The 27,911-nt window shown below is 46.0% G+C and overlaps 1 protein-coding gene across 23 annotated transcripts in view; it reads right to left on the bottom strand.

The window, feature by feature from the left end:
• The window catches only part of KALRN (kalirin RhoGEF kinase), a 692,612-nt gene that overhangs the window by 431,583 nt on the left and 233,118 nt on the right, over positions 1-27,911 (bottom strand). For all 23 annotated transcript variants that reach the window (XM_027536336.1, XM_027536351.1, XM_027536368.1 and 20 more), the window contains exons 4-5: positions 18,116-18,308; positions 13,604-14,116 (exon numbers count right to left, since the gene is read on the bottom strand). In XM_027536336.1, the coding sequence (XP_027392137.1) occupies positions 13,604-14,116; positions 18,116-18,308 (706 nt within the window). The remainder of the gene's footprint in view (positions 1-13,603; positions 14,117-18,115; positions 18,309-27,911) is intronic.

Here is a 27,911-nt window from a genome sequence, read left to right as displayed (position 1 = left end):
AGAGACTAGACTTAGGGGCTGGTAGGGTGGTGGTAATTATGGTGATAGGAAATTAGAGAGGAGGGAGCTAAGAAAATGAGACCTAAAAATCTTCACCAAATTTCCTTTAGGTCCTTGGCCAAATCCTAAGCTGTGCATAGGCAAGGTGAGATTCCAGAAGGTCCAGGAGAGAATAGCTGTGGTATGTGGAAAACTGAAGAGAAATATCAGGGGCTACAGTGCTGAGGAAATGTTATGAGTTCTAAATCAAACAGTATGAAGAGACTTTGGTGAACTCTGGACACTCAACTGGAACCCCAAAAAGACAAGACTGGTAAGAGTAAGAACTGCATCCTAAGAATATGGGCTATATCCTAGAATTAAAGAAAAGATGGAAGTAGATACGTCATAGCAAAGCCTAAACCAAGGCTCAACAGGATCACAATCTGTAGTTTAACTGCATCCCAGAACTAAACTTAACAAAATTTAGAGGAGGATAACCTAATCAAGTGGAGAAGGCAATGGCAACCCACTCCAGTACTCTTGCCTGGAAAATCCCATGGGTGGAGGAGGAGCCTGGTAGGCTGCAGTCCATGGGGTCATTAAGAGTCGGACACGACTGAGCAACTTCACTTTCACTTTTCACTTTCATGCATTGGAGAAGGAAATGGCAACCCACTCCAGTGTTCTTGCCTGGAGAATCCCAGGGATGGGGGAGCCTGGTGGGCTGCCATCTATGGGGTCGCACAGAGTCGGAAACGACTGAAGTGACTTAGCAGCAACAACCTAATCAAGAGGCTGAACAATATGTCATCTATAACAACCAGTAGATTATTCAACCTATGAAGGAGAGAAAAGTGACTAAGAATAAAAAAAATTAAAGTCGATAGAAACAGAACCTGAGATGATTAGGCTATAATTTAGCAGACAAGACTTTTGAAAGAACCATGATTAACATCTTGAAGAAAATAGGAGGGAAAGGCACAAAATGAATTAAAAGGTGAACATAACAACAGAGTCCAGTCTTCTGTTTCTTGTAGCCAAAAGCATCCCAACATAAACAGTCACATGCTCAGGATGCTTAGCACACTGTTTTCTTCACTTATTGAGCGCCCACTGTATTCCAGATATTGGATTAGAGACTAACGAGAAAAGATCAAGGTCAGAGTCTAGTGAGGGAGGCAAATATATTTGATAGTCTGTCACTTTTAACTGTGAAAAGTACTATGAAAAGTGTACATGCCCTGGAGAAGGAAATGGCAACCCACTCCAGTATTCTTGCCTGGTAAGTCCCATGGACACAGGATCCTGGCAGGCTACAGTCCATGGGGTTGCAAAGAGCTGAACATGACTTGGCAACTAAACAAGAACAACAAATATGTGTATGTATAACTGATTCACTGGTGCAACTAATACACCATTGTAAATCAGCTATACTTCAATAAAAATTTAAGAAATAGAAAAAAAGGCAAAGGTCAAAATGCAGAAGAAGTAGGTCTTTATTTTGTGGTGGAGAGGAACCACTGAAGGAAACTGATAAGGTTGAATTCACTTCTAACCCTAAATGGGTCTCTGCACTGAAGCCCTCAACACACAGTCATTTATCTCATTGCAAAGAAGAGTCCAAGGCAGCCACCATGATCTCACAAAAAATCAACTAACACATTACAGGTTTCTCCATGACCGAGGGCTCTCCCACACAGCCCCCTGCCTCCTTCCTTCCCCTTCTCCTTTTTCTTAAAAACCCTTCAGCATCTGAGATGAAGAAGATAAATATAAAGGAGGAGATGCAGATGACATACAAAAGGTGCCTGGCACAGTGCACTGCACACAGTAGATGCTGAACACGTGCTAGTTCCTTCCCACTTTCTTCCCCTCCTTATCCTGCCAGACAGGATAAGCTGCCAGTCACAGGTAGCTGCTTTCTGACTAAAGAAACCCAGGCTACAACTCTCCACGCTCGAGTCACACACTGTCCTAGAAAATCAGCACACTCCTATTAGGCCTGAAAAGGCTATTCTCTTCAGACTTGCCCTCTCATGCTAAGTGAGGTAATGAAAAGTTTCACCAAGTCAATTATTAATATAAATATTTTCAGAATTTGAATAATGTTTTTATTCTTTGCATTTTATTTCCAGTCTGCTTGCCTGGATGGACTAAATTTCCTGCAGTCCTGGCAACACACACACTACCCCATTGTGGGAAGGAACGGTCACCCAGGAGCCAGCAAGTCAAGCAGAGGAGAAACAGGACCAACCAAGCCAGGAGTCAGCCCGGGTAGCCTTGGGATATTGACTCTGAGTGGCCAAATTCCTTCCATCTGAACCACAGATGATGATAAAATATTTTCAGGAACAGCATGAGGGAATGTTTACTCACTTCCCAAAATGTAAAATTGAAGAGGTCAAACTCAATTTAATTCAAGCTGAGAAAATAGTGCCCAACTTTATCCCAGAGCTAAATTTAGGCATAAACCGAGTTCTGGCCCTGGCGAGTTAATTTATATGAGCTAATGCTTGTTCCTGGCCTATAAGATACACTCAGTAAATGGTAACTATTATTGTTACTGCAAAAATGGAGTGTCTGTTGGATGTTCTCACTCAGTCCTCCCACACATCCTAAAATCAGCTGTCGCAATTACTTGCACATCTGGGGAAAAAATTCTACGTGGACTGAGGAGGAGGTGGCCTCCCCTTCAGGAGTCCCTGTTCCAGAAAGGGGGGCAGGTGCTATGCTGGAAGGGGTCTGGACTAGGTGGGCTTGACTCTGAGCAGAGGAAGAAAGCTAGCCCTCTCCTTTTCCCTTCTCCCCTCTTCCTATGGCAACAATGAGGCTGAGAGGTGGGAGACCACGAGGGAGCCAGGCTCAGGTACCTGCTGGAGAAGATGCTCTATCACGCTTCCAGCTTCCAGACCCCACCTAGCAGAATATACTCCATAGGAACTCAGGAAAGACTTAGGAAGGAAGAGCCCAATCTTCAAAACCCTCCATTTCCTTAACAACCTCATTCAGAGGACTAAGGTAAATTCTTGTGTTTAGATAATGCCACTGTCCCTAAGAGCAGAGCAGAAATGCACTAACCAGATAACTCCTGGTAATGTTTTCAATAACCTTCATCACCACATCTTTGACTTCTCCATGCCTTAAGAGAAACCAACATTTGAAGTAAGTCATTTATCCTCCTTCCAAAGTGCTTTTGGGCTTTCTTTTCACCACCTTAACGCCCTAACATAAAAGTCTGGTGGTTCCCTTAGTCCTCCTTCCTCCTTGACCTCCAATTAATCACCATGTCCTATTTTCTTTCCCTTAGACTATCTCCAGGGCTAGCCCCTCTCCTTTCCTCTCTCCCTGTCAATTCATCTGCTCACATTTGGATTAGTATAAAAGGACAAGAATTGGTTTCCCTAACTCCAGCTCTTTCTGCCCATTGTGAGAGGAAACCTGTTAATTCCAATTTTTAAGCAATAGAATTGGAGTCACATCTCTTGAAGCCACTCAGCAGTAGGTGGTGCTCTTGTGCCAACTCAGAGCACTCACAAAAGTTTTGTTCCATCAGGCAGCTTATTGAGTGCCTCTGAGGAACGCAGTTATCTCAAACACTGGCCCTGACCTCTGGGAATGTGTAATATCACTGCATTGGAACAGGGCCAATTTGATAGATAAAGACTATGGAAAGTTTCCCAGAGGAGAGAAAGACCACCTCCATCAGAGGAGAGTGGGGAAAGTAGCTAGGCCTTCAACTAAGATAGGGTTTCAATAGGCAGATAGGAGGGAGGTCGGTATAAACACAGGTGTGAGAGGTGGGCCTGTGCAAAGCACAAAAGAGGTTTTCCTGACATCAAGGCTGAAGGCCCAAGTCCAGTCTCATTCTCCATTCTAGGACCTTCTGGTTTGCACCTCCTCGGACACCTCGGGACAAGGGGTATCCCAGGGAAATCTTTAGAACAGGACACGTGCCTCTCTCAGGTGAGACAAGTCAGTCCACCCATTTGCATGGAAGAAACCAACATCCCTTTTTTCTCTATACCAAGAAAGGGCAAGAATGCAGCTTTCCTCCAGTCCCTGGTTACTCAGGGAGTGGTGGGACTAGATTTCTGACCCCCTGTTGTGACCCCAGGTAATCGACATGGCAAGGACACCCCTCCCTCTGCTGCCCTCCCCACCGCCTACAGCCCACATCCTCCCCATGCCGAGCCTGAGCTGCAGCCACACTGGACAGAACCTACTCTGTGCCTCTGAGGCTGCCATGCCTTTGCTCATGTTCTTCCCTGGCCTGCACCCCAACCCAGGCTGAAGGTTTCCCTCATGCTCTTCCCACAGCAGTGACAGGTTCTTTGGTCAGCTTTCCCTGTGCAGCAGCTGTTTGCCAGTGCCTCCCCACTCTAGTGTGGTAAATAAAGCCTGACTCCAGTTCGTCTTCCAATGGCCTGTTCCCAGTACAGTATCTGGCATTTATTTAATTGGCTTGTCTTCAGCAACAGTGTTTTAGATCCTGCCAAACTGGGCACACACTTCTAACTTCCTTCCTCTAGCTTCCCCAGACACCAGGGCCCTACCTCACCTCTATGTTTTGCTGCCACATGCTGGCCACTGTCTGCTCCAGTACCCATGCTGTGGACGACCCTGTACTCTCTGCCCTTCTTCCCATGCCCTGAAAGAAAGCCCCCCCACCCCACAAGCCTCTTCCACTCTTGATGGCCCAGCTGCAATTGGTCTCCATAAACCTATCATCTGCTGAGCACCTACTGGGCTCCTGGCATACTAGATGCTTCAGATACATTTTCCACAATCCATACAACAACCCTAAAGCACGTATTAAAAATCTACGTTTTACAGATAAAGAAACTGCTCAGAGAGGGCAAACTCGCCACAGATAGTCAATCAGCTAGCAAGTGGCTAAGCTGCAATTCAAAACCCAAGTCTCTTGTGATTGTAATGCCAGTGCTCTTTCTAGAAGCCTTGGCTGGGTCTTCTGGTGGCCTATGCATGCTGCCCTCCATGGGAGGCCTGAGCCACACAGGGAATCACCCAAGGAAGGAAGCAAGACCACAAAACAAGACCACAAAAGGGAAGTGAAACAACCAGTTCCGAGAGAATGAATGCATCCTAGAAGGCTGGGGTAACAGGCTAGAGGAGGTGTGTGGGCACCGAGAAAAGGGCCACCAACAGGAGAGGAAGCAGAAGGGGCGCTTAGGGAGGGCAGAAGGTGAAGGGGAGGGAGGACAGAAGGTGAAGGGAAGGGAGGACAGAAGGTCAAGTGAAGGGAGGAAAGTGGCTTCTTCAAAGTAAAATGCCTGAGAAGAAATCTTGGAAAACAATTTCTGTTTATATCTCTGATGAGTGTCCTTCTTTTCTGCTGCTGCTGCTACTGCTAAGTTGCTTCAGTCGTGTCCGACTCTGTGCGACCCCATAGACGGCAGCCCACCAGGCTCCCCCGTCCCTGGGATTCTCCAGGCAAGAACACTGGAGTGGGTTGCCATTTCATTCTCCAATGCATGAAAGTGAAAAGTCAAAGTGAAGTCTCTCCGTCGTGTCTGACTCTTTGCGACCCCATGGACTGCAGCCAACCAGGCTCCTCTGCAGACAGACTCAGAGTAACAACCCAGATTCTGGAAAGTACTGTTAGCATAGTGTCCCAGTTCTCAGTTCTGAAGGGTCATCTTGTGGGGTCCACATGTAATGGGAGGCCACCTATGACACATATGACAATTCAGGCTACTTCCAGCCCTCATAAGAGACCTGGGAGGGTGGGGGGAGTCAAGCCTGCTGTGCCCAGCGTTCCCGCCACTCCTTGTTCCACTCTGCTTTTCACACCCACTTCCCATGCAGGCCTGGCCACCTCAGCGCACACTGAGCACGCGGTGTCCTGAGCATGAAGCAGAGTGAAGGACAGAGCGGGAGACCAGGTTTTAAGGAGGAGAAAAACAGCTTCAGGAGAAAACACGCACACAGGCATTCTGCAAAACACTGTGACGTGGATTATTTTTGGAATCTAATGTTTCTAATGTTCAAGGGGAGGAAATGAAAAAGAGGAAGTAGAGATTCCCGGGACCAACAGGCTGGAAATAATACAGGACACGATGTCCTGTGTTGGGTGGGACACAGACACACTTCCTTGCCCTGAGCCTGAGCCCAGGCAGTGGGAGCGGGGCGGGGCAGTGGAACGGCCTCAGCAGGAGGGAGGGCAGGAGCGAGGGGCACCGGGAACCTTTCTCCAAAAACAGCAGGAAGTTACAAGCCACCCAGTAAAGACTTTATCTCAAAGGTCATAGTTCTTGGAGGCCTCTCTCCCAACACCAAGGGCTCAAGCAAAGGAATCACAGAAACTTGTCAACATGCTCCCTAGAGGCCCAACCAGTGCTTGCCCTCTTACCATAGCAGCGGTAAGGTCACAGGTCAGGTGACCACCAGCCTCCACTCCACCCCAGTCTCTCTAGCCACCTCCTAGGTTACTGGCCTATGCACTCTTTCTCCTGCAGGGCAAGGGCAAGATTGGTATTGCGGTGCGTGCGTGCGTGCGTGTGTGTGTGTGTGTGTGTGTGTGTTGGGGAGGGGGAGGAAGCCCAGCCACAGAGCAGAGGGCCCACCTTCCCACTGCCTACCTGACACTATCCCAGGCACACCTCCCACCGTTGCCAAATCTCAGCTTTCTCAAGTAAAATGGTGCTCACATTCACACCCCCACCCTCCCCGACAGACAGGAGACCAAATGAGGAGCCACCAACTGCGTGACTCTGGGTGGGTCTCTGCTCTGGGTCAAAGTTTTCTATGTAAAAGGAAGGGCTGGACCAGAAAATCTCTAAGGTCAGGGGTGTGAGAACACTTTAAAAACCGACATTCAAAAAAAGATTTCATATAATGACAACAATAGCACTTCAGTCTGACGAATGACACTGTTGGCTCAAGGCGTGTGGGGTTGGAGAGGTGGCCAAGAGAAGAGGCAGTGAGCCAAGTGTGGGGCAGGGAGGAGGAGCACTGCGTTTCTTCCACACTGGCTCCAGTGGTCCTTGTCACCCCAGGCACAGTGAGATCTAGGGTCCTGCTTTGGGCTCTGGGGAGTGAACAGAAGTGTTTGTACCTCAGAGGGAAAGGGCAGGAAACAGCAGTGGATACTCTGTCCAGTGGGTATTAGTGTTGCCCACTGTGATGCTCTTCACCCATCTTCTCAGGGTGACTAACATGAAAGAAACATTATTTTGTTTGCATAGACCTCAGAGAATATAAGAATGCATAGACATTTCTTGGATAAACTGCAGGAAGCTCTGGCTGCAAGACTGTAAGAGAATATGACAAATATGCTCTCTGCTCTAACGCATGGCAGAAGGTGACAAGTGTCTCAGGTGTAGCTCGTGCATGGGGACGGGTGCTCTCCTGCACCTGAGGAGACTTGCTGTCCTCTGTGGCTGTTTCAAGGACAGACACTACTTTTCCAGAGACCTTTCCCTTTGGCAGCTCCCCCACCCTGACTCATCAGATATGATCCCAATTTGACCTGGTGCTTCTCTCTTTTGCTTCATCCAGGGGCACCACACAATGCAGTGATCTTGGGGGACCCTCATGAACCTATATCATAATCGCCAACTTCTCTCAAAACTCAGTTCTTAACTTCATTCCACTAGGGATCATTAAAAATTATTTGGAGCAAGTTCATTTGAAAGGTAGCATCGATCACACTCTTTGAGGTCTCAGCAGGTGCCTGATGACTAAGAAGTAAACCAGGATTGAAACAGCACAAGGAGAAGGAAGGGAAGCCAAGGTTAAGGGAGCAGTGATCTGGGCTAGGCACAGGGCTGGGGCCTCCACACATATCATCTCATTCAATTTTCCTAACAACCCTGGGGAGCTTTCTTTTTTTAATCAGGAAAAGAACTCAACAAATCATGATTCTATTTGCTGAGAAAAGCTTCTCTTTCTCATTTTCCATCATCACCAAAATGATAACCCTGAAGAGAGAAAAGTCAACTGAAGATACACAGGGGAGGATGAATAGTAAAAAGGCAAAAATTACTGTACAATTGTTGAGCTGTGAAGGGGCTTAGACACCATGCAGTGTGGCAAGTCTCAAAGGAGAAGGAATGTCAGCACATTTGGGTTGGGCGGAGAGGGGTCTTTACTCAACCACTCTGGGGATTGTGAAACACCCCCTTTACAAGGCTACTTTTGACCACCACTCTCACTACTGTGACCACACACATGCCCCGCCACCCTCTTTATCCCAGTGAAGGTCATTTTCACAAACAGAGAGGATTGTACATGAATAATATCATGTGGAATCAAGAGAGAAAGTCAAAAGACACTGAGATAGCCCAAATTCTTCATCTCTGTTTTGTTGGGAACATAATTGGGGATCAGAAGTTAAAGATGTGCCTAAGATCTCCTAAGTGCTAAGTGGCACCCCAGGCCGCGTCAGAGCCCCCTCTCACAAGACTCTATTTCATCACAGACATGGCACCCATGAGTGTGAATAGAATTTCACCACACAAGGATGAAAATGAAGGAACGAATTTAAAATTAGGTTCTCCAAAGGGAGCTTTCCCACAGGTGGCATGGTAAAGGCAGCCATTGAGGTCAGGCTCCTCTAAGCAAACGAGAGGTCCTCATCTGGGCAGGTGCCTTGGTCATGGAGGAGGCAGGCACCTAAATATCCTCCCAAGTGTGGTGATAAATACCTTGTCTTGGGTGTGTCCCACATGAAACAAATACAACATGCAGTATAAACTGATAATAAGCACAATTCTAATACTGGAAGCCCACTGGATAGCTCTGTTCATTCTTTGGGGGATACTCTCACAGGAAGTGGAAATATATTCCTTCTTTCCAGAATGGCTTTGAACAAGATTAGAGGGCCTCCTGGATAGACATCGTATAGCCTCCTTTATTCAGAAGCAAAATAGAAAAAGGTTCCTCCATTAATTAAGTCAAGTTTTGCCCTAGAGCCCTTCTAAGAGCTTCCCTTTCCCTACAAAGACTGGAAGATTGTAGGGAATCTTCCAGCAGGCATCCGGTACAGCAGCTCTGGTATTCTCTGATAGCTATGATCAGCATCAGCACATATATGGGCAGCAAGAGGTCACAATGGCGGGTGTCAAGATGACAAGGCTGGGTTTCCTATAGTGCATGGAAGGTAAACTCTTGTATCTCAAGAACTCTTCCAATTCTACCATTCTAAGATGTACCCTAGGCACCCAGGAAAAGTGGGGAGCTAAGGAAGACACTCCACTGAGCTGTAACTGTACCCACCCTTCTCTTTTCCAAGGAGGCATCTACCATGAGTCTACTTAATGACTCTTACAAACTGTCCCCTAATGGGGAAGAGGCCTCCCTTCTCTCCAGTAATGGGATGTGATTGCAGGGCAGATATCTTCATCACACAGGATCCACTGCAGCTAGTGGGGCAAATAGCTATGAAACAGGGCTGCAAAGAGAGTCGTAATCTGTGCCTGGCTAATGAGGAGAGACTGGACCATGCTCTGTGAACACAGTGGAGGACAGGCCCATTAGTTACAGACCAGAGGGCACAGGGCCCAGGCAGTGGTGCTCATCTTCCAGCAAGATGCGTTCTGTGTTACTCGAATCACCTCTGAATTACCCAGCCCTCCCACAAATGGCTCATTAAGGCTTTCCTGTCATTTCTGAGCTGCAATATTTCCCTTTTCTAAGAACTCCTTAATCACAGAGGCTGTGCCTAGGACAGTGGGGTGCACACAGCAGACATAAGTAGTAATAAATAGGACTTGATGACAACCTGCTGCTGACAGACAGAAATTCTGGCTCACTCATCTTTATCCAAGTGCCTTGTTTTGGGCTCATGACAGCTGCTCAGCAGACGTTTATTAAATGAATGGGTGGCCTGCCTTATGAATTATCTGTAAAACAGAGTCCCTCCTCCCTAAATGTTTAATTGGCAGAGAAAATGGCTCCTTCATGGCCACCCCCGAGATGAGGGATGCATGGGGTCATTGCAGAGGTCAGGGGAAGGTGGTGAGGGGTGGTTTCACTTCTCAAGGCCAGCTGGCAAATGGGAAGTGCTGCCATTATTGAAGGCCTGGGAAACAAGCTGTCACCCACAGGGCCAGAGAGGAGACCGCGTCCACCCCTTTATAAAAATAGAAGCTGGGTGATCACCAGACTCCTCCAATTGCCAAGAGCTTCCCAGATCTGGAGTCAGAGGCCTCCAACAAGCCTCCCACCAGAGAGGAGGCTAAGACATGGCTCATGCAGTAACTATTTCCTCAGGCCCTTGTTTAGATGTGGATCTGCTCACATAACTCTTACCCAAACCACCATCCTCCTCACCCTCTTTCCAAAACACCAAATAAGTCAAGGGCTGAGGCACTTAGTTCTGCACAGATATTTTAAATTAATCTTGAAGCAATTTAAAAGGATTATTTTTCTCCCCTGCCCCTCACCCAGCACATTTCTGTGGCAGCTAGGTCAAGCCTGAGCAGCATTTCCACCACTGACTCAATATCAAAATATTCCTGGGCTGCCTTTTCCCTATCAGCCTTTCACTCCCTCCGTTGTTTTTTTGATATTCCTCCTCGCCTCCTCTGCACGCACACATGCACACACACACAAACACACACACACACGTGCACAAATATGCAAGCAAATACACTTCTCTTTAAGGCATGAGCATGGATCCTAACAGAGTCCACATACAGAATTCAGGGATCGTAGACTTCAATAGGAAAAAAAATATGCTTTTATTTTTATCCACCGTATGCAGGTCAGGAAGCAACAGTTAGAACTGGACATGGAACAACAGACTGGTTCCAAATAGGAAAAGGAGTACTTCAAGGCTGTATATTGTCACTCTGCTTATTTAACTTCTATGCAGAGTACATCATGAGAAACGCTGGACTGAAAGAAACACAAGCTGGAATCAAGATTGCCGGGAGAAATATCAATAACCTCAGATATGCAGATGACACCACCCTTATGGCAGAAAGTGAAGAGGAACTAAAAAGCCTCTTGATGAAAGTGAAAGTGGAGAGTGAAAAAGTTGGCTTAAAGCTCAACACTCAGAAAATGAAGATCATAGCATCTGGTCCCGTCACTTCATGGGAAATAGATGGGGAAACAGTGGAAACAGTGTCAGACTTTATTTTTTGGGGCTCCAAAATCACTGCAGATGGTGACTGCAGCCATGAAATTAAAAGACACTTACTCCTTGGAAGGAAAGTTATGACCAACCTAGATAGCATATTGAAAAGCAGAGACATTACTTTGCCAACAAAGGTCCGTCTAGTCAAGGCTATGGTTTTTCCTGTGGTCATGTATGGATGTAAGAGTTGGACTGTGAAGAAGGCTGAGCACCAAAGAATTGATGCTTTTGAACTGTGGTGTTGGAGAAGACTCTTGAGAGTCCCTTGGACTGCAAGGAGATCCAACCAGTCCATTCTGAAGGAGATCAGCCCTGGGATTTCTTTGGAAGGAATGATGCTAAAGCTGAAACTCCAGTACTTTGGCCACATCATGATGCTGGGAGGGATTGGGGGCAGGAGGAGAAGGGGACAACAGAGGATGAGATGGCTTGATGGCATCACCAACTCAATGGATGTGAGTCTGAGTGAACTCCGGGAGTTGGTGATGGACAGGGAGGCCTGGCGTGCTGCAATTCATGGGGTCGCAAAGATTCGGACATGACTGAGCGACTGAACTGAACTGAACTGAAAGAAGTACCTAAGTTGCTATACTTTAAGAATTTTAATAACTGTACTTCAATAATTATTTTCCAACTGGCAGTGTGATCTTAGGGAAGCCACTGTACCTCTCTGAGCTTCCATTTCCTCCATATGAATTAAGAATAATAATACACCATACAATTCTGTGAGCATGAACTGTGAGGCAGCATTACTGCTTGGCTGCCTGGTACTAGGCTGACTCTAGGTCAGCCTTCTCTACCTGGGGGCTTCTGCGGTAAGGCATGTTATGCTGTTTTGTTTTGTAAATGGGCACTGTCTGGGCCCTTTTAGGCTTTCCATTTCCTGAACTTGAAGGATGCCGTGAAGTGCCTCAAACTCAAACACATCTAGGCAGACCCAAGTCCCCTACCTCCCTGAAACAGGCACCCAGGCCAGGATGCAAAGCAGATCTCCTACCTCAGAGCAGAAAAAATCTCAAGTAAAAATGAAATGCTCCAGACCTTTCCAACACTGGTCACAGAGGCCAAAACACATGGCTTTGGCTTTACAGAGTAGCTGGCTCCTGACCTGCTGTTTCCTCTCACTTGGATATGAGCAGGGGGTTCTGCAGTCCATGTGCTCCAAACCTCAGGCCCAGGCCAGGCTAGGGTCAGACTCAGGCTGCCTGGCCACTGGGTCAAGAGTCCTCAGAAAGGGCAGAGGAAACCTTGAAACTCCAAAAGTTGTGCAAGAAACTTCTATCTCTTCCAAACTCTGGATTAAATGATGTTTAAAAGTTCTGTTGTAGAAAGGGGTCATGCACTCTTTTAAAATTATATGTATTGATTTTCATCTGATTATAAATTATAAAAGATTGGAAAGCACAGAAAACTTACACAGAGAGATTAAAATTAATCATAATCCTTGCCCCTGGAAATAAAAACTATTAATGGTGAATGTTTTTCCAGCTATACCTATATTGGCACACTTACTATATAAACTAGGATCATAATTATATAGTTTTGTATCTTGATTTCATCACTTAAAATACCTAGAGACATTTTCAGTATAGGCTCTTAAAAGACACAAAACTATTATATCAGACACTGTCTGTAAGACTCACAGGTTACTGAGAGTCATGGTGTTCCTACTAGTGATATTATGTATTTAAATTTTATTCCCAGAAAATTGATAAGAGAGCCCCTTTCACTCCTCTTAAAAGTATATGCAGCAGTCAACTCTCTTCTTTAGCTCAGAGAGCATCTAGAGAAGATATTTTGCATCCTTAGCCAAGAGGCACTATAGGGTATTTTCCTTTTTCACTTTTCTCTTTTTCACTGATAAGGGGAAAGCTTTGAAAATTTACTGCTGGAAAAAATATCTTGCTTGAGAAAATGTGCAGCAGTGAGGAAAAACCTCCAGAAATAAAGTGGTATGGCAGGAAGAGAGCCCTGGACTTCAAATGGAAGACAGCTAGATTCCCATGTCAAGCTCCTATTGTAGCCCCAAGATCAAAGAACACCCAACATCACCCACTCAAAGGGCCAAAGGACTGTATAGACTAAATGAGACTCTGTATGCAGAAGTGCTTTGTCAATAGTCAAGTATAGTGCAGGGCAATAATCACTAAGTCATGTTGCGGCTGGTAATAGCATTGTTACTTCTGTTGCTCGGCCGGCTTGACCCATTCACAGCACGCCCCAAGAGGGGCAGTGTCCAACAGTGCAAAAATGTGGAGTCTGCAGCCACGCTGCACCTCCTAGTTTGCCCAAGATATTTAGCTTCTCAGTTTCTTCATCTGTAAAATGGGATGATGATAACATACCTACCTCGTAGGACTCCTGACAGATTAAAATGGGTTAATTTACACACGGTGCACAGAACAGTACCTGATGCGTAATAAACACTACACGAGGGGAGCTTTAAAAAGCTGGACTAGCAGTATCTGTGTGTGCCCCCACCCCAGCCCCACTCAGGTCTGGCCGGCACGCCCCTACCTTTTCAGCATCCTGCTCGAAGAGCCGCAGCTGGAAGCACTGGTCTAGCTTGAGCTTGCGCACATGCCACATCTGGTGCAGGTGCTGCCGGGTGGAGTGCAGCTTGTCCAACAGGCTGGTGATCTTGGGCACCAAGCTCTGGAAGTCGGCACTGCCCGGGATGCAGTTGCGCCCTGAGAAGCCGTCACTGCAGCGGATGCACTGCAGCAGTCGCTGCCCCTCCCGGTCCAGCTCCTCCACAGGCGCCTTCAGCACCTTCTTCTTCAGCTGTGTGTGTTCATCAATTAGCCGCCTCGAGCCCTCCACATCCACAGGGAACTCCTTCCGGGCCAGCATCTCCTGCAGGTCTTCAAGGCGTGAGAGCAGGTGTACGGCGCTGTTGAAGAACTCCTCCAGGGAGAGCCGCAGCTCGATCCACTCCTCGTGGTTGTAGTCCAGGGAGCCATCGAACTCCTCCGTCAGCTGGGAGGGGTCCACCAGCTTCGTGAGGCCCTCCACGGACACCATGCTTGTCTGGGATGGGCAGACACAGAGAGGGAGACTCAGTGATGCATGGGCAAGTCTGGGGAAGACCCCCAGGGGAGCCGTGGTCAGAAAAGAGAAAGTCAAGAGGAAAGGCCAAGATACGTCTAGAAAATGACCAGACCCTGCCTGGAAAAGGGCAAGTGGGAGAACGTGCAGCCTCCTGATCAGATGTCACAATCAGCCAAGGTCAGTAGTTTCAACAGACTAGCTGACTGGTTCAAAAAGTCTCTTCACCTGCCACCATTTGCCACTGAAGGAATGACTGTCTTTATGTCCCTACTGTCCTCATTTTCCTCTCCCCAAGTCCACCACAACAGGATGCTAGAAGCTGGGAGAATAGACTGAATCTAGTCCCAGGGGCCTAGTTCTCAATAGCTTTAAAACCCAGGATCCTATCCTCATGGGTGGATTAAACAGTGAGGGTCAGTTTTGAGCTGCAAGGGTCTCAGAGTTGATCTTCCTGTATCTGTCCACGAGTAGATGCCCTTCTCTGGTGCAGAGAACAGACAGGGCTTGGGGACAGGGAGTCTGGGCCCCCCATTTTCTCTGAGCCCCCTACAAGCTCTTAGAGAGTAGAGTGCAGAAGGTTTGTCTCTGGGACGCAGAGCAGCAAGTGATGGCACAGGAAACCACTCTAATTTACCAAGAAAGATCTTTTCCTTCCTACAGGATTACCTGATTCTGTTTCCTGGAGAAGGAGAGGCAACTAGAGAATATCTAGATCCAAGGTCCAACCCTACAATTAACAATTGTGCAAATTAGGTAAACCAAGTTTGCAGAGCTTCTGTTCCTTCCACTGTATAATGGAGATAATAATGGGCTGTGTGTAAAGTGCCTAGGGCACAGAGTCAGCGCATGCTCAGACCCAGTTAGCGCTCACTGGGATAGCGCTCATCCTTTCTGAAGCCCTTAAATGCACATGCCCTTCTGTCTAGCTGATCTTTGAGCATCTCCTCCTCTTCTCCCTTTTCCCTCTATCTCCTTCCAAAGACATAGAAAGGGGCTCTGAAACTGGACTGCTCATCAGAGCCCCTTGGCAAGTTTACGAAAACACTGATGCTCAAATCCTTGTCCCTAGAAACTCTCATCTAGTTGGCCTGGACTGGAACTTGGGCATGGGTAGCTTTAAAAGCTCCTAATGTGCAACCCGGAGAAGGCAACGGCATCCCACTCCAGTACTCTTGCCTGGAAAATCCCATGGACGGAGGAGCCTGGTAGGCTGCAGTCCATGGGGTCGCTAAGAGTCGGACACGACTGAGCGACTTCACTTTCACTTTTCACTTTCATGCATTGGAGAAGGAAATGGCAACCCACTCCAATGTTCTTGCCTGGAGAATCCCAGGGATGGGGGAGCCTGGTGGGCTGCCGTCTATGGCGTTGCTAAGAGTCAGACACGACTGAGTGACTTGACTTTCACTTTTCACTTTCATGCATTGGAGAAGGAAATGGCAACCCACTCCAGTGTTCTTGCCTGGAGAGTCCCAGGGACAGGGGAGCCTGGTGGGCTGCTGTCTCTAGGGTTGCACAGAGTTAGACACAACTGAAGCGACTTAGCAGCAGCAGCAATGTGCAACCAGTGACACACCTCTGCAGATCCAAATCCCTGCTACTCACAACGCAGCCCTGGAACCAGGAGCACTAGCACCACGTGGGAGCTTGTTAGAAATCCAGGATCTCAGGCCCCACCTAAACCTGCTGGGTCAGAATCTGCATCTAAGATCCCTAGGGACTTTGTGCATTAAATCCAAGAAGGCTTCTTTTAGAGCACTTTCCCCCTTTGAATTTGGCCCCAAGTTTACCACTTCCGGGAAGTCTCCCATGATTTCATTCACCAATTTTTCTTTAAGTATCTGCCATTGAAAATGCCAGGACTCTCATCTCTTAGCACTTATTGCCTCAGTCTATACTAAGTACTGGAGAAGGCAATGGCACCCCACTCCAGTACTCTTGCCTGTCAAATCCCATGGACGGAGGAGCCTGGTAGGCTGCAGTCCATGGGGTTGCTAGGAGTCGGACCCGACTGAGCGACTTCGCTTTCACTTTTCACTTTCATGCATTGGAGAAGGAAATGGCAACCCACTCCAGTGTTCTTGCCTGGAGAATCCCAGGGACGGGGGAGCCTGGTGGGCTGCCGTCTCTGGGGTCGCACAGAGTTGGGCACGACTGAAGTGAATTAGCAGCAGCAGCATACTAAGTACCTCATCTGCTCTTTGTGAAACACTACTTTATAAGCATTCTTTCAAGTGGGAAGCTCCCAGCTCTCTCTCCTGTTCTTCATGGTTAAGGAGGTAAAGACCAGCTTTCTCAACTTGGGGTGAAGCGGGTGCAGGGAGATGGAAAATGCTGGGCAGCTGTGCTGAAGCACAAGTTTGAAGACTTGGAAAGACTGTTTCCAGTCATTTCAACTAATAAATTTATAAGCCTGTTGTCACTGCTTCTGTATATAAACAAACCCAAAATACACAAAGCATTTATTTCCCTACAGGACTCCTAGTGCTGGGGAAGATGAGAGTTAACTGTTTTTACACCAAGTTGAATTTCTCATATTATTTACATAGAGAACTGCCTCTCAGCTGGTCTCATTGCTGTGCTCAAATTGCAGCCTACTGGGGCCACCCCCCCTCCACACACACACACACACACACACACACACACACACAGGTGCTCCCGGCCCCTAGGGCCAAGCCTCTGGAATGGGAAGTTACTGATAGATTAAGGGCAGCTCTGCTTTCCAACATGAACACATACTGTACTCAGGGTTCATCCTCTTGCAGATGAGGGCAAAGTTCCCAGAAAGGGGGAACAGCTCGGATTTGGCTGGAACAAAGATTCCTAAATCATTGCTTTAATATGTTGTCACTAAAGGCTCTCAGGGGACTCATATGGCCTCTAGAAAAATCTAGTTAAAAAACAACATGTTTTCTGAGTGTAAAAGTAATACAAAATTCTCAAAAGAAAGTAGAAAAACATGAAAATCAAATCACTCCTCCAGCCACCTCAAATAAAGCACTGTTACCATTTTCATGTATTTCTCAGTCTTCCTCTCCATATACTATACACTTAAAACCAACGGCATTGAAACATGTATAATATCATATATGAAACGAGTCGCCAGTCCAGGTTCGATGCACAATACTGGATGCTTGGGGCTGGTGCACTGGGACGACCCAGAGGGATGGTACGGGGAGGGAGGAGGGAGGAGGGTTCAGGATGGGGAACACGTGTATACCTGTGGCGGATTTATGTTGATATATGGCAAAACCAATACAATATTGTAAAGTTAAAAAAGAAAAGAAAAAGAATTAGATTAGACTATTAGATAATTAAAAAAATAAATTATATTGCTAATACTGTCTTATAACTTGTTTTTAGAAAAACAATATATCATGCACATTTTTCATTGACACTATTGTTCTAAATATGATTTTAATGGCCTTATAGTACTTGTGTATTAATGTAGCCATAATTAATGGATATTTAGGATACAAACTATACGTATGTTTGTATATATATATGTATATGTGTAAATATGTGTGTATACATATGTATGTATATTACTGCAAAAAACAATGTGATGAATATCCCTGTAGACATTTGTTTGTTTATAATTATTAGTTATTCACCTTTTTTTTTTAATTTTTATATTAAAAACATTTTCCTAGAAGGAGAATTAAAAGATCAGTAGATATAAACTCTTTTTAAGGCATCTGACCCAAATTACAAGGTTGCCCCAGAAACAATTCCTCTGACTTCCACTCACCAGTAGACACAGGACTGCTTAAAGACTCTGTGCCCTTGGGACAATCTCGTGGGCCTCTCCTCCCTTCTGAGAATCTCACTGGAAAGGCCACAGTGACCCAGGAATCCTGAATTATCAGCCAGTCCCTGACATGTTGGGGATTTTAGGGTGGTGGAGAAGGGCAGGTGAGAAATGGGTGGGTGGCAGAAAGGGGAGGAAACAGGAGCTAAGAGAGAGGTCGGCCTCACCTCAAAGATGAACTTGGAGCTGCCAAAGTTGGTCTTCTGTTTCTGCCAGAAGTTGTCGGGTTTGATGATGAGGGCCACATGGATCTCAGCGGGAAAGGCTTCTTGCAGCGTCTTGAGGAGGGGCTTGATGAGGTCCCACTTGGACCCCCGCATATCGATGATGACAGTGAAGCCACGTTTGCACACGTCCTCGCTGTGGGGAGGTCAGAGGGCAGGCATGGTCACTCTGGGCTGCTGCGACTTTGCAGTACACAGTCGAAAAGCATCTGGAAACCTGCATTCCTCTTAATCTGGACCAACCTTCCAACTTCACACCAGGTCTCCTGGCTGTCTTCCAATGTAACTCAAAATGTACTGCCTCAGAAAACCTTTTGCGATTAACCTCATTTGACCAAGGGCATCTGGCTTCTCCCAGCACTTAGCAAATAACTCAGCCTTCCCTGTAGTCAACTGCACTTGTTGGGACGTTTATGGTTTCAGCATTCACTATTGTGTTAGAGTTTCTTTTAATTCTTGTCTCCCTCTCTTGCTTCTGGGATGAATCATCTTTTCTCCATTTGAATGTTGTACAAGCTCTCTAAAGACAGGGATGTTGCTGCCCTTAGATCTGAAATGGAAAGTCCTCGGCATGAGTGCTATCCTTCCCCAGGCCCACATCAATGGTAGCCACTGGAATGCTTTACCACTGAACCGAACCTGGGCCAAAGAATCTTTTTCAAAAAAAGGGATCTAGGCTGATTCTATCAATTGATTAGAGATGGTACACAAGGTATTGATAACACCACTGTATTTAAGACGTATTACTTGTAGTTCAAATTGTATGTCAATTTTGACAAATTGTTGGGTAATGCCAATTACTCTTAAATGGCCAAGCGTGGGACTGATTAGAACAGTGGATGTGGTCCCATAGTCTCACACACTTCCATTACAAGAGTCGGGTATAAAAAGGCACATTTCAGGAAGTTAAGTAAGGGGAACTACTCTTGAAATTAACGCAAGATGAAATGACAGTGACCAACTTGAAAACTGAAAACTAATCAGACTAAGTGAATCAATATGATGCTACAAACTTATTTAAACACTTGGACTTTATAACACCTAATAATTTAAAGAAAAAAGAAAGTCAAAACGGTTATAACATCTCAGTTTGGAATAAATTCTATGTTTTGGTAGTTAGGGGGCTTTTCTTGCTTTATTCAATCTATGTATTTATTTTCTAACTCAAAACAGACTTTGGTTAATTCACATGTTTGTATAAATACTGGTGTAACATTTCCTTAGGGTGCTTGTCTTAATTTTCTATTACCCAGACTGTACTCTGGAGAAGGCAATGGCAACCCACTCCAGTACTCTTGCCTGGACAATCCCATGGATGGAGGGGCCTGGTGGGCTGCAGTCTATGGGGTCACTAGGAGTCGGACACGACTGAGAGACTTCACTTTATTTTTTCACTTTCATGCATTGGAGAAGGCAATGACAACCCACTCCAGTGTTCTTGCCTGGAGAATCCCAAGGACGGGGGAGCCTGGTGGGCTGCCATCTCTGGGGTCGCACAGAGTCAGACACGACTGAAGTGACTTAGCAGCAGTAGCAGCAGCAGCAGACTGTACTCGCTTAAAGCCCTGTGCATGTTGCATGCTCCACAGTCATGTACCACCAGCTACCAATCACTTATTGCTACTGGAGGTAAGGCTACAATTGGAGGATTTAGTCTACAAATGGAAACAAAATTCTGTTTCAGGCTTCACTCTCGAATCTCAACCAGTGATAAACTTGTCAGACTTTTGAAGAGACCACAGCTCTTGCAATTGTGTGAATGCCTCAAGCATAAGGCAGCTTATTGGGCCTCCCAGTTATACAGGAAACTCCCCAGGCAGGACAGACACTCTTTCCATTTCTTCTTGTTGACACAAAGGATTAGACTCAGCAAGGAAGAAGGTTGAGCCTTCTGTTTCTCCGCAAATCCTATATCCCAAAGGAAAGCAGTTACTTCTCCTACTCTGACATTTACTGAGTCAGTAAGGGCCAGCGTGATTCTATATTATTGTATGAAAGCAATGTACCTTTTACTTAAATTGCAGAATTTCTTTCCCATTGTAAGAAAACACCTGCTAATCATAGAAAAGTTAAAATATTCAGAGATCTGTATAAGAGATACTAATGATAGGGATGTATAATACTCAGGCCTATTTCCTTCCAGCCTTTTTTGTGCATGTAATTTTCATACCCTATAGTGCTCTACCTTTCACTGCAACACAGAATTTTTCTCATGTCTCAGATTTTTTTGAAATGATTACATTTAATGGCTTCCCTGGTGGCTCAGAGGTTAAAGCGTCTGCCTGCAGTGTGGGAGACCAGGATTCGATCCCTGGGTTGGAAAGATCCCCTGGAGAAGTAAATGGCAACCCACTCCAGTATCCTTGCCTGGAGAATCCCATGGATGGAGGAGCCTGATGGGCTACAGTCCATGGGGTTGCAAAGAGTTGGACATGACTGAGCGACTTCACTTCACTTGCAGCTCAGTCAGTAAAGAATCTGCCTGTAGTATAGGAGACCTGGGTTTGATCCCTGGGTTGGGAAGATCCCCTGGAGAAGGAAATGACAACCCACTCCAGTATCCTTGCCTGGAAAATCTCATGGACACAGGAGCCTGGTGGGCTGCAGTCCATGGGGTTGCAAAGAGTTGGGCACAACTGAGTGACTAATACTTACTTACTTAATGACACAAAATCCATCTTATAACTACACCATAGTTTATTTAATCATTCTCATTACAGCTTTACAAAAGGGCACATCAGTTTACATGTATACCAGCAAAGCATAAGTGTACCCCCTGCCCCAACTACTGTATCCTCATCAGCACTGATTATTGAATTTTTTAAATCTTTGCCAATTTTCTAAGAAAAATATTGTATTACATTTATATTGGCATTTCTTTGCTTACTGGCTATAGCTTATTGACCTATAAGAATTTCTTCTGTGACTTACCTGATCATTTCTTTTAACTATTTTTCTATTTCAGTTCAATGGCATTTCTTATTGAGCTTAGCTTCATTTGCAAATGGAAGTCACTTGGTCTTGTCTGACTCTTTGCAACCCCATGGATTATACAGTCCATGGAATTCTCCAGGCAAGAATACTGGAGTGGGTAGAAGTTCCCTTCTCCAGGAGATCTTCCCAACCCAGGAATTGAACCGGGGTCTCCTGCATTGCAGGCAGATTCTTTACCAGCTGAGCTACCAGGGAAGCCCAAGTCTGACTCACATTTGCTGCATGCCCACTTAGGCCAGGCATTGCACAGTAATAGGGGGTCTTCCCTTCTCTTAGAGATGACTGACTTCCTTGTTTACCAGCTCCTCAGGCCCCGTCGCTGTTACCATAATTATGTAGACATGAGAAAACCCCATCCCTAACAACAAAGAGTCAGTGTTGCTACCAAGAGCTGGAGTTTGACTATCCCAGATCTCAATGTGGTCATCAGTAACAGCTCACACACTGTTAACAAATAATTTCTGACAACTAAAAGGGAAATCAGGTACTAATACTCTCTAGGAAGTTCTCACTAGCTCAGGAGATGGAGAAAGAGGCCCAGAGGCTGAATGCTGAGAGATAACCTAATTGGGCTTCCCTGGTGGCTCAGACTGAAAGGAATCTGCCTGCAATGTGGGAGACCTGGGTTCAATCCCTGGGACGGGAAGATCCCCCGGAGAAGGAAATGGCAACCCACTCCAGTATTCTTGCCTGGAGAATCCCACGGACAGAGGAGCCTGGTGGGCTACAGTTCATGGGGTCACAAAGAGTTGGACATGACTGAGCAACTAACAATTTCACTTTCAACCTAATTGGCATCTCTCTGTGAAAATAGCTAATCTACCAAAGTGCTTTCTCTGTGTGATTTGAATCAAAAAGCATAGCCAGGGGAGGGTAAGGAACTTTTTATCATGTGCTTGTTGTGCCACGGACTGTGGTTAGACACTTAACCCATGTTATTTCATTTTGTCCTCACAATGACCTATAAACTTGGCGTGGTTATCATCATATAAGAGATGATGCCACGGAGGCAGAGGATGTGCCTAAGGTTACGTGACTGGTAGGTGCCCAGCACAGAATCCAAACCAGGACCACTGACTCCAAAGCCCACACTCAGGTTACCACATCAGATCACACCTACCAGTGCACTACATGTGATGCTTTTGTGACTGGGTGTGGAATGAAGGGTCAGTGATGAGGGGACCAGATTAGGAGACGGGGGAAATTAGGGCAAGGAATCCAAGTGTATGGCTTCATTCTACAGTCTTCAAAAATCACGAAAGCACAGAAGCAAAAGATCATGGCAAATTCAGAAAGTTCAAGTAATTCACTTTGGTTTAGGCACAGGGGTAAGAGACAGCGTGGTGAGACAGTGTGGTCCGACTGCCTCAGAGAGCCCTATTCAGGCTCTGACCCTCCTTTTCCACACCCTCCCCCCAGAGAATAAGGAGACTTGCCACAGAGAGTCCAGGCTGCCCCTACCCTTTTCTAGACCAAATTCCTTGTCCCTGACATCCTAAAATTTTCAGCTCAAAGGGCCCTTAACCTACTTCCTGAGCTCATATGTGCCTCTCTCCTACGTTCCATCCCCAGGGGGTAAAGAACACTACCAGTGTGAGCACCTTGGTCTGAGGGGTGGCAAAGAGCTGCTATTTTCAAAGATGTGGCTAAAACATGGATGTGTCAGCCAGGGCGACCACATGCATGTAGGGGGCCCTTCCACAATCAAAGACAGACCTAGGAGGTAGGCAGAGAAGTGGGGCAGAGCATGGAACACAGAGAAGTCTAACAAATATGAATCTGAAGTTAGCCTCCTAGGTTGCTATGAAAATATTTTTGTCAAGGTGGAAGGGTAGACCACATTTTTTCCTAACAGTTCATTAACTTGCTATATTAATTTTCAATATTTAGACACAGGGTATGTAGGTTTCCATTTGTACTCCTGCCCCACCTAGCATTGCAATGTTAGAAGCAGGTCTCAAATTCAGAAGCAACTTGTACCACGGCAGGAGTGCTGCATTTATCCCTAAGGGCAATGAGGGACAGAACATGATCAGGTGATTTGGGAAGATTACCCCTCCAGGTGTGCAGAGGGAGAATAAATTGGGGTCAGCCAGACAGAGTAGGAGAGCAAAAGCAGCAGAAGCAAAGAGACCACCTCCCTAGGACTAAAATGTGTCCTAAATGAAGCCTTTCTTGGGCTACCTGATTTAAAGCTGCAGCTGTCCTCTACCACTCCCTACATCCCTTCCCTGATTTATAGTCTCCTTAGTGTTCTTGCCTGGAAAATCGCAGGGACAGGGGAGCCTGGTGGGCTGCCATCTATGGGGTCGCACAGAGTCGGACATGACTGAAGCGACTTAGCAGCAGCAGCAGTAGTACTCATTAACCAGTGATTTGGTGGCAAAGACAGTAAAGAATTTGCCTGCAGTGAGGGAGATGTGGGTTCAATCCCTGGGTCAGAAAGATCTCCTGGAGAAGGAAATGGCAACTCACTCTAGTATTCTTGTCTGGAGAATTCCATGGAGAGAGGAATCTGGTTACCATCTAGAGTGTGTATTTTACTTATTCATTTTTACTGTCCATTTTCCCCTTAATGGAAAGTAACCTCAATGAGGGAAGGGCTGTTTGTGTTGACTTCACTGCTAGATTCCCTGTGCCTACAGCACCTGGGGCAGGCTAAGACTCAACATATTGAGGAAGGAGGGTAGCAGGTAAGGGTATGATAGAATCTAGAGCCAACACACCTTGGTCAAAATCCCAGCTCCATCATCTACCTGTTGAGGAAACTTAGGCAAGTACCTTTAAACCTCTACATCTCAGTTCCTTCACTATAAACTGTGAATAATAGTAACTACATTACAGAGTTATTTTAGAGATTAGGTTTGTGAAGATACATAAAGCACTTACGGTGGTGCTGGGCACATATCCCTACTATGCAAGTCTAAGCTTCTGGGGGAGACACTGTTGGTGTCCCACCCAGGGCAATTCTGTTGATCTTTGTGCCCAGTCCCCAGCCCATAAGTGTTGCGGCAATTAGCTTATGCCTGAGACCATCTCAGGAGACTTGCCTTTGACTGATGGGTGCACTTTTCCAAAAGACATGTGGCAGTTATACCCCTATCCCAATGGGGCCAGTGCTTCTCTTATACAGAGGTGCCTTTCACTCAAGGCAGGGTATCTCTGAAGTGTGACTTATATTCCAGAGCCTTCTCTCTCCCCTGAGTGTCACCACTGGACTTCATCTTTGCTCAGTCCTGCTCCTTCCTACTCTGTACCTCCAACTCCTTTACAATTTTTTCCTGAAGAGAATGCCCTTTAACAGACAATTTCTGTCTGAGTCCCTGTCTCAAGAAACAGTCACACATACATCAATTTCATAAATATATGACATTCTGAAGGCAATCTGAGGTATAGTCTTGAGATTAAAAGAGAAATATGAGTTGCAAATTTTGACTTGGGAGTCATACTATGCCTGGCACATAGTAGGTGTTCAATAACATTTGCTAAATGAATAATCCATAAACATTGGCAGCAGATATGCACAGAAGTGGGTGACATCACCCAATGAAGACAAGTAAGATGAAAAAAGGGCTCCCTGATAGTTCAGTTGGTAAAGAATCTGCCTGCAATGCAGGAGACCCTAGTTAGATTTCTGGGTTGGGAAGAGCCGCTGGAGAAGGGATAGGCTACCCACTCCAGTATTCTTAGGCTGCTGCTGCTAAGTCCCTTCAGTCGTGTCTGACTCTGTGTGACCCCATAGATGGCAGCCCACCAGGCTCCCCCGTCCCTGGGATTCTCCAGGCAAGAACACGAGTGGGTTGCCATTTCCTTCTCCAATGCATGAAAGTGAAAAGTGAAAGTGAAGTCGCTCAGTCGTGTCCGACTCGTAGCGACCCCATGGACTGCAGCCTACCAGGCTCCTCTGTCCATGGGATTTTCCAGGCAAGAGTACTGGAGTGGGGTGCCATTGCCTTCTCCGATTCTTAGGCTACCCACTCCAGTATTCTTGGGCTTCCTTTGTGGCTCAGCTGGTAAAGAATCTGCCTGCAATGTGGAAAACCTGGGTTTTATCCCTGGGTTGGGAAGATTCCCTGGAGAAGGGAAAGGCTATCCATTCCAATATTTTGGAGAATTCCATGGACTGTATAGTATAGTCCATGGGGTCGCAAAGAATTGGACACGACTGAGCAACTTTCACTTTTAAGATGAAAAAACCGGCTTCTGAGTCTAGGATAGAACTGATGTGAATATCAATTTTAAGAGATAGGAGAAGAAAGTAGCTGAAGAACAAATACAAAGAGGTAAGATAAAACTGGGAGAGCAGTGAAGTCAAGAAAATCAGGGAGGAGAGGACTTCAAGGAGGAACTACAGCATCAAGTGCTCCAGAGAGGTAGGTCTTAGCTGAGATGAGAACTACTGCATTTAGCAGCTACAAGGCCTTAGTCCAGTTGGTCAGCGCAATGTCACTGGGCACTGGGGCAGGAACTGGGTGGGGCAGGAAAGCAGCCTTCCTAATTGGTCTCTGAGATGATGGGAGAAAAGGTCAAGGTCATCAGAGACAGGATTTGGTGCACGTACTCCAGAAACCAGCCGAGTTCACACTGCTCTTTGGCTATGCCCAACCCCACAGAGGCCACCAGGCCGCCTCTTCCTCAAGCCTGCATACCCCCAGACCTCCCTTCCTCTCACTCAGTGTGCTCACATGGGGAGAGCTGCAGCAAGACAATTTACACTGGAACATAACTAGCAGGTGGTCATCCTTTTCCCTTTAGGATATTTACCTTTTCAGTGATATTTCTTAGCCCAAATTTAATCTTCAGGGGAAGAATCTGCATTGTGTATGGTGAGGATGGGAGCACAGAAGGTGAAGTTTGGAGCAGTGGGCCTTCAGATCCCACTAAGTAGGGGGAAGGAGACTGAGTGACCCTTCCCATCTCTCATACCCTCTGCTTTAGAGGTAGAGTGCAGTCACTGCCCTACTCCCCCTGCCCTGCTAATTTCCCATATGGCACTTGAGACCTGGGCCCTGTTGGCCAGCTTCTCATCCTTTGCAATAAATTACAGTTCCTTCCAACTGAGCTGTGAACTGTTTCATGGACTCTCAGGGGCTCTCAGGACATAATGTATACTGAATGACAGGATGATTGATCAGATAGTTCTTGTACTCAGTTCTACACCATTTACTCTTTTGTTCTTATGTGTCACTGGGGCTGTTTTCACTCAGCAAGCCCATGCTACCTCAAAACGGCATTTGCACCACTTTATGGCAATGCTTTTCAAACTTTACTGACTTTCATCATCACCTAAGACCCTTATTTAAAATGATGAATTCAGGAGCTTCCTTTGTGGTCCAGTGGTTAGGAGTCTGCCTTGCAATGCAGGGGACATCAATTTAATCCTTGGTCCAGGAAGATTCCACATGCCACAGGGAGCTAAGCCTGTGAACCACAACTACTGAGCCCATGTGCCACAATTACTGAAGCCAGACTGCCTAGAGTCTGTGCTCTGAAGAAGCCACTTCAATGAGAAGCCCACACACCACAACTACAGAGTAGCCCCTGCTTGCTGCAACTAGAGAAAGCCCCTATGCAGCAAGGAGACTCAGTGAAATCAAAATACAAATAATTTTTTTAATTAAAAAAAAAATAATGATTTCAGTGACCCTTTTCAGATACTTTGATGAAAATCAGTCTGGGATGAGCTCCAGGAATCTCCTAGGTGATCCAAGGACAACACCTAGACTCTCTTAGGCGTGGTTTGTGCGAGTTTAATGATGTGCACTTTGTCTACAATAGATGAGGCCTGGCGTTAATAAACAGGTGATAGAATGCAACTCCACAGTCTGAATGTTGTTTGCAGGGAGGATGGACAGCTGTGCTATACAGAAGTTGGTCAAAAATGTTAGTGAGTTCCTCTCTTCATAGCCTTATGCTCTCTTGAAGGGAGTTATTTATTGCAAGCCCAGGTATATAAGCCTTCACAATGAGAGACTAGTCATGAAGGGGCTTCATAAATAATACAGTGTCATATATTTTTCATTAATTTTTTAATCTAACAAATATTTATTGAGCACTTACTCTGTGGCTGGCCCAGTGCTAGGCACTAGGGATATAAATGTGGATAAGACAGAAACATGAAGGTTACATTCTGGGGCGAGAGATGGACACAAGACAGTGGCTAGATCAATAGAACAAAAGCAAATTGTGATAAGTCTTAACAACTTATCAGGTGGCCAGAACAGGCCACTATGAGGAGCTGACATTTAAACAGTGGCCAAAACTATAAGAAGGAGATAGTTAAGGGAATGTTGTAAAAAGAATAATGTAGGCAGAGGAAACAGCCTGAGCAAAGGTCCTGAGGTGGAAAAGAGCCTGTGTGCTGGCTGATCCTTCACTATGGGGAGGAAACAGGGGAAGTGAAGTTCATAAGGAAGCGGGAGACCAGCAGCCAGAACTGGCTGTAAATATTGAGGAGCTCCAAACTCTAACCTGGAGAGAAATATAAACTGAGAGCCAAACTTGGGGCAGCTTTTTTTTTTTTTTTAATTAAAGTGGGACAGACACATAGATTGTTAATTATTATTAATCTACATGTATGTTCATGAGAATCTATGTCTGCTAAGTGTTTTAAATGCATTATCTAATTTATTCCTCACGTGAAACTCACAAGTAGCTTCTATTATTATCTCACCCTATAGTTAAAGGAACTAAGGCCCAGAGAGGCTGAGTAACTTGCTAAAGTCATCAGGAAAAAGTAAAATCA

The sequence above is a fragment of the Bos indicus x Bos taurus genome, chromosome 1 (assembly GCF_003369695.1).
Source record: "Bos indicus x Bos taurus breed Angus x Brahman F1 hybrid chromosome 1, Bos_hybrid_MaternalHap_v2.0, whole genome shotgun sequence".
In the NCBI taxonomy this organism is placed as follows: domain Eukaryota; kingdom Metazoa; phylum Chordata; class Mammalia; order Artiodactyla; family Bovidae; genus Bos; species Bos indicus x Bos taurus.
Note: the sequence above shows the minus strand (reverse complement) of the source record. Positions and strands in the feature narration are given on the sequence as shown.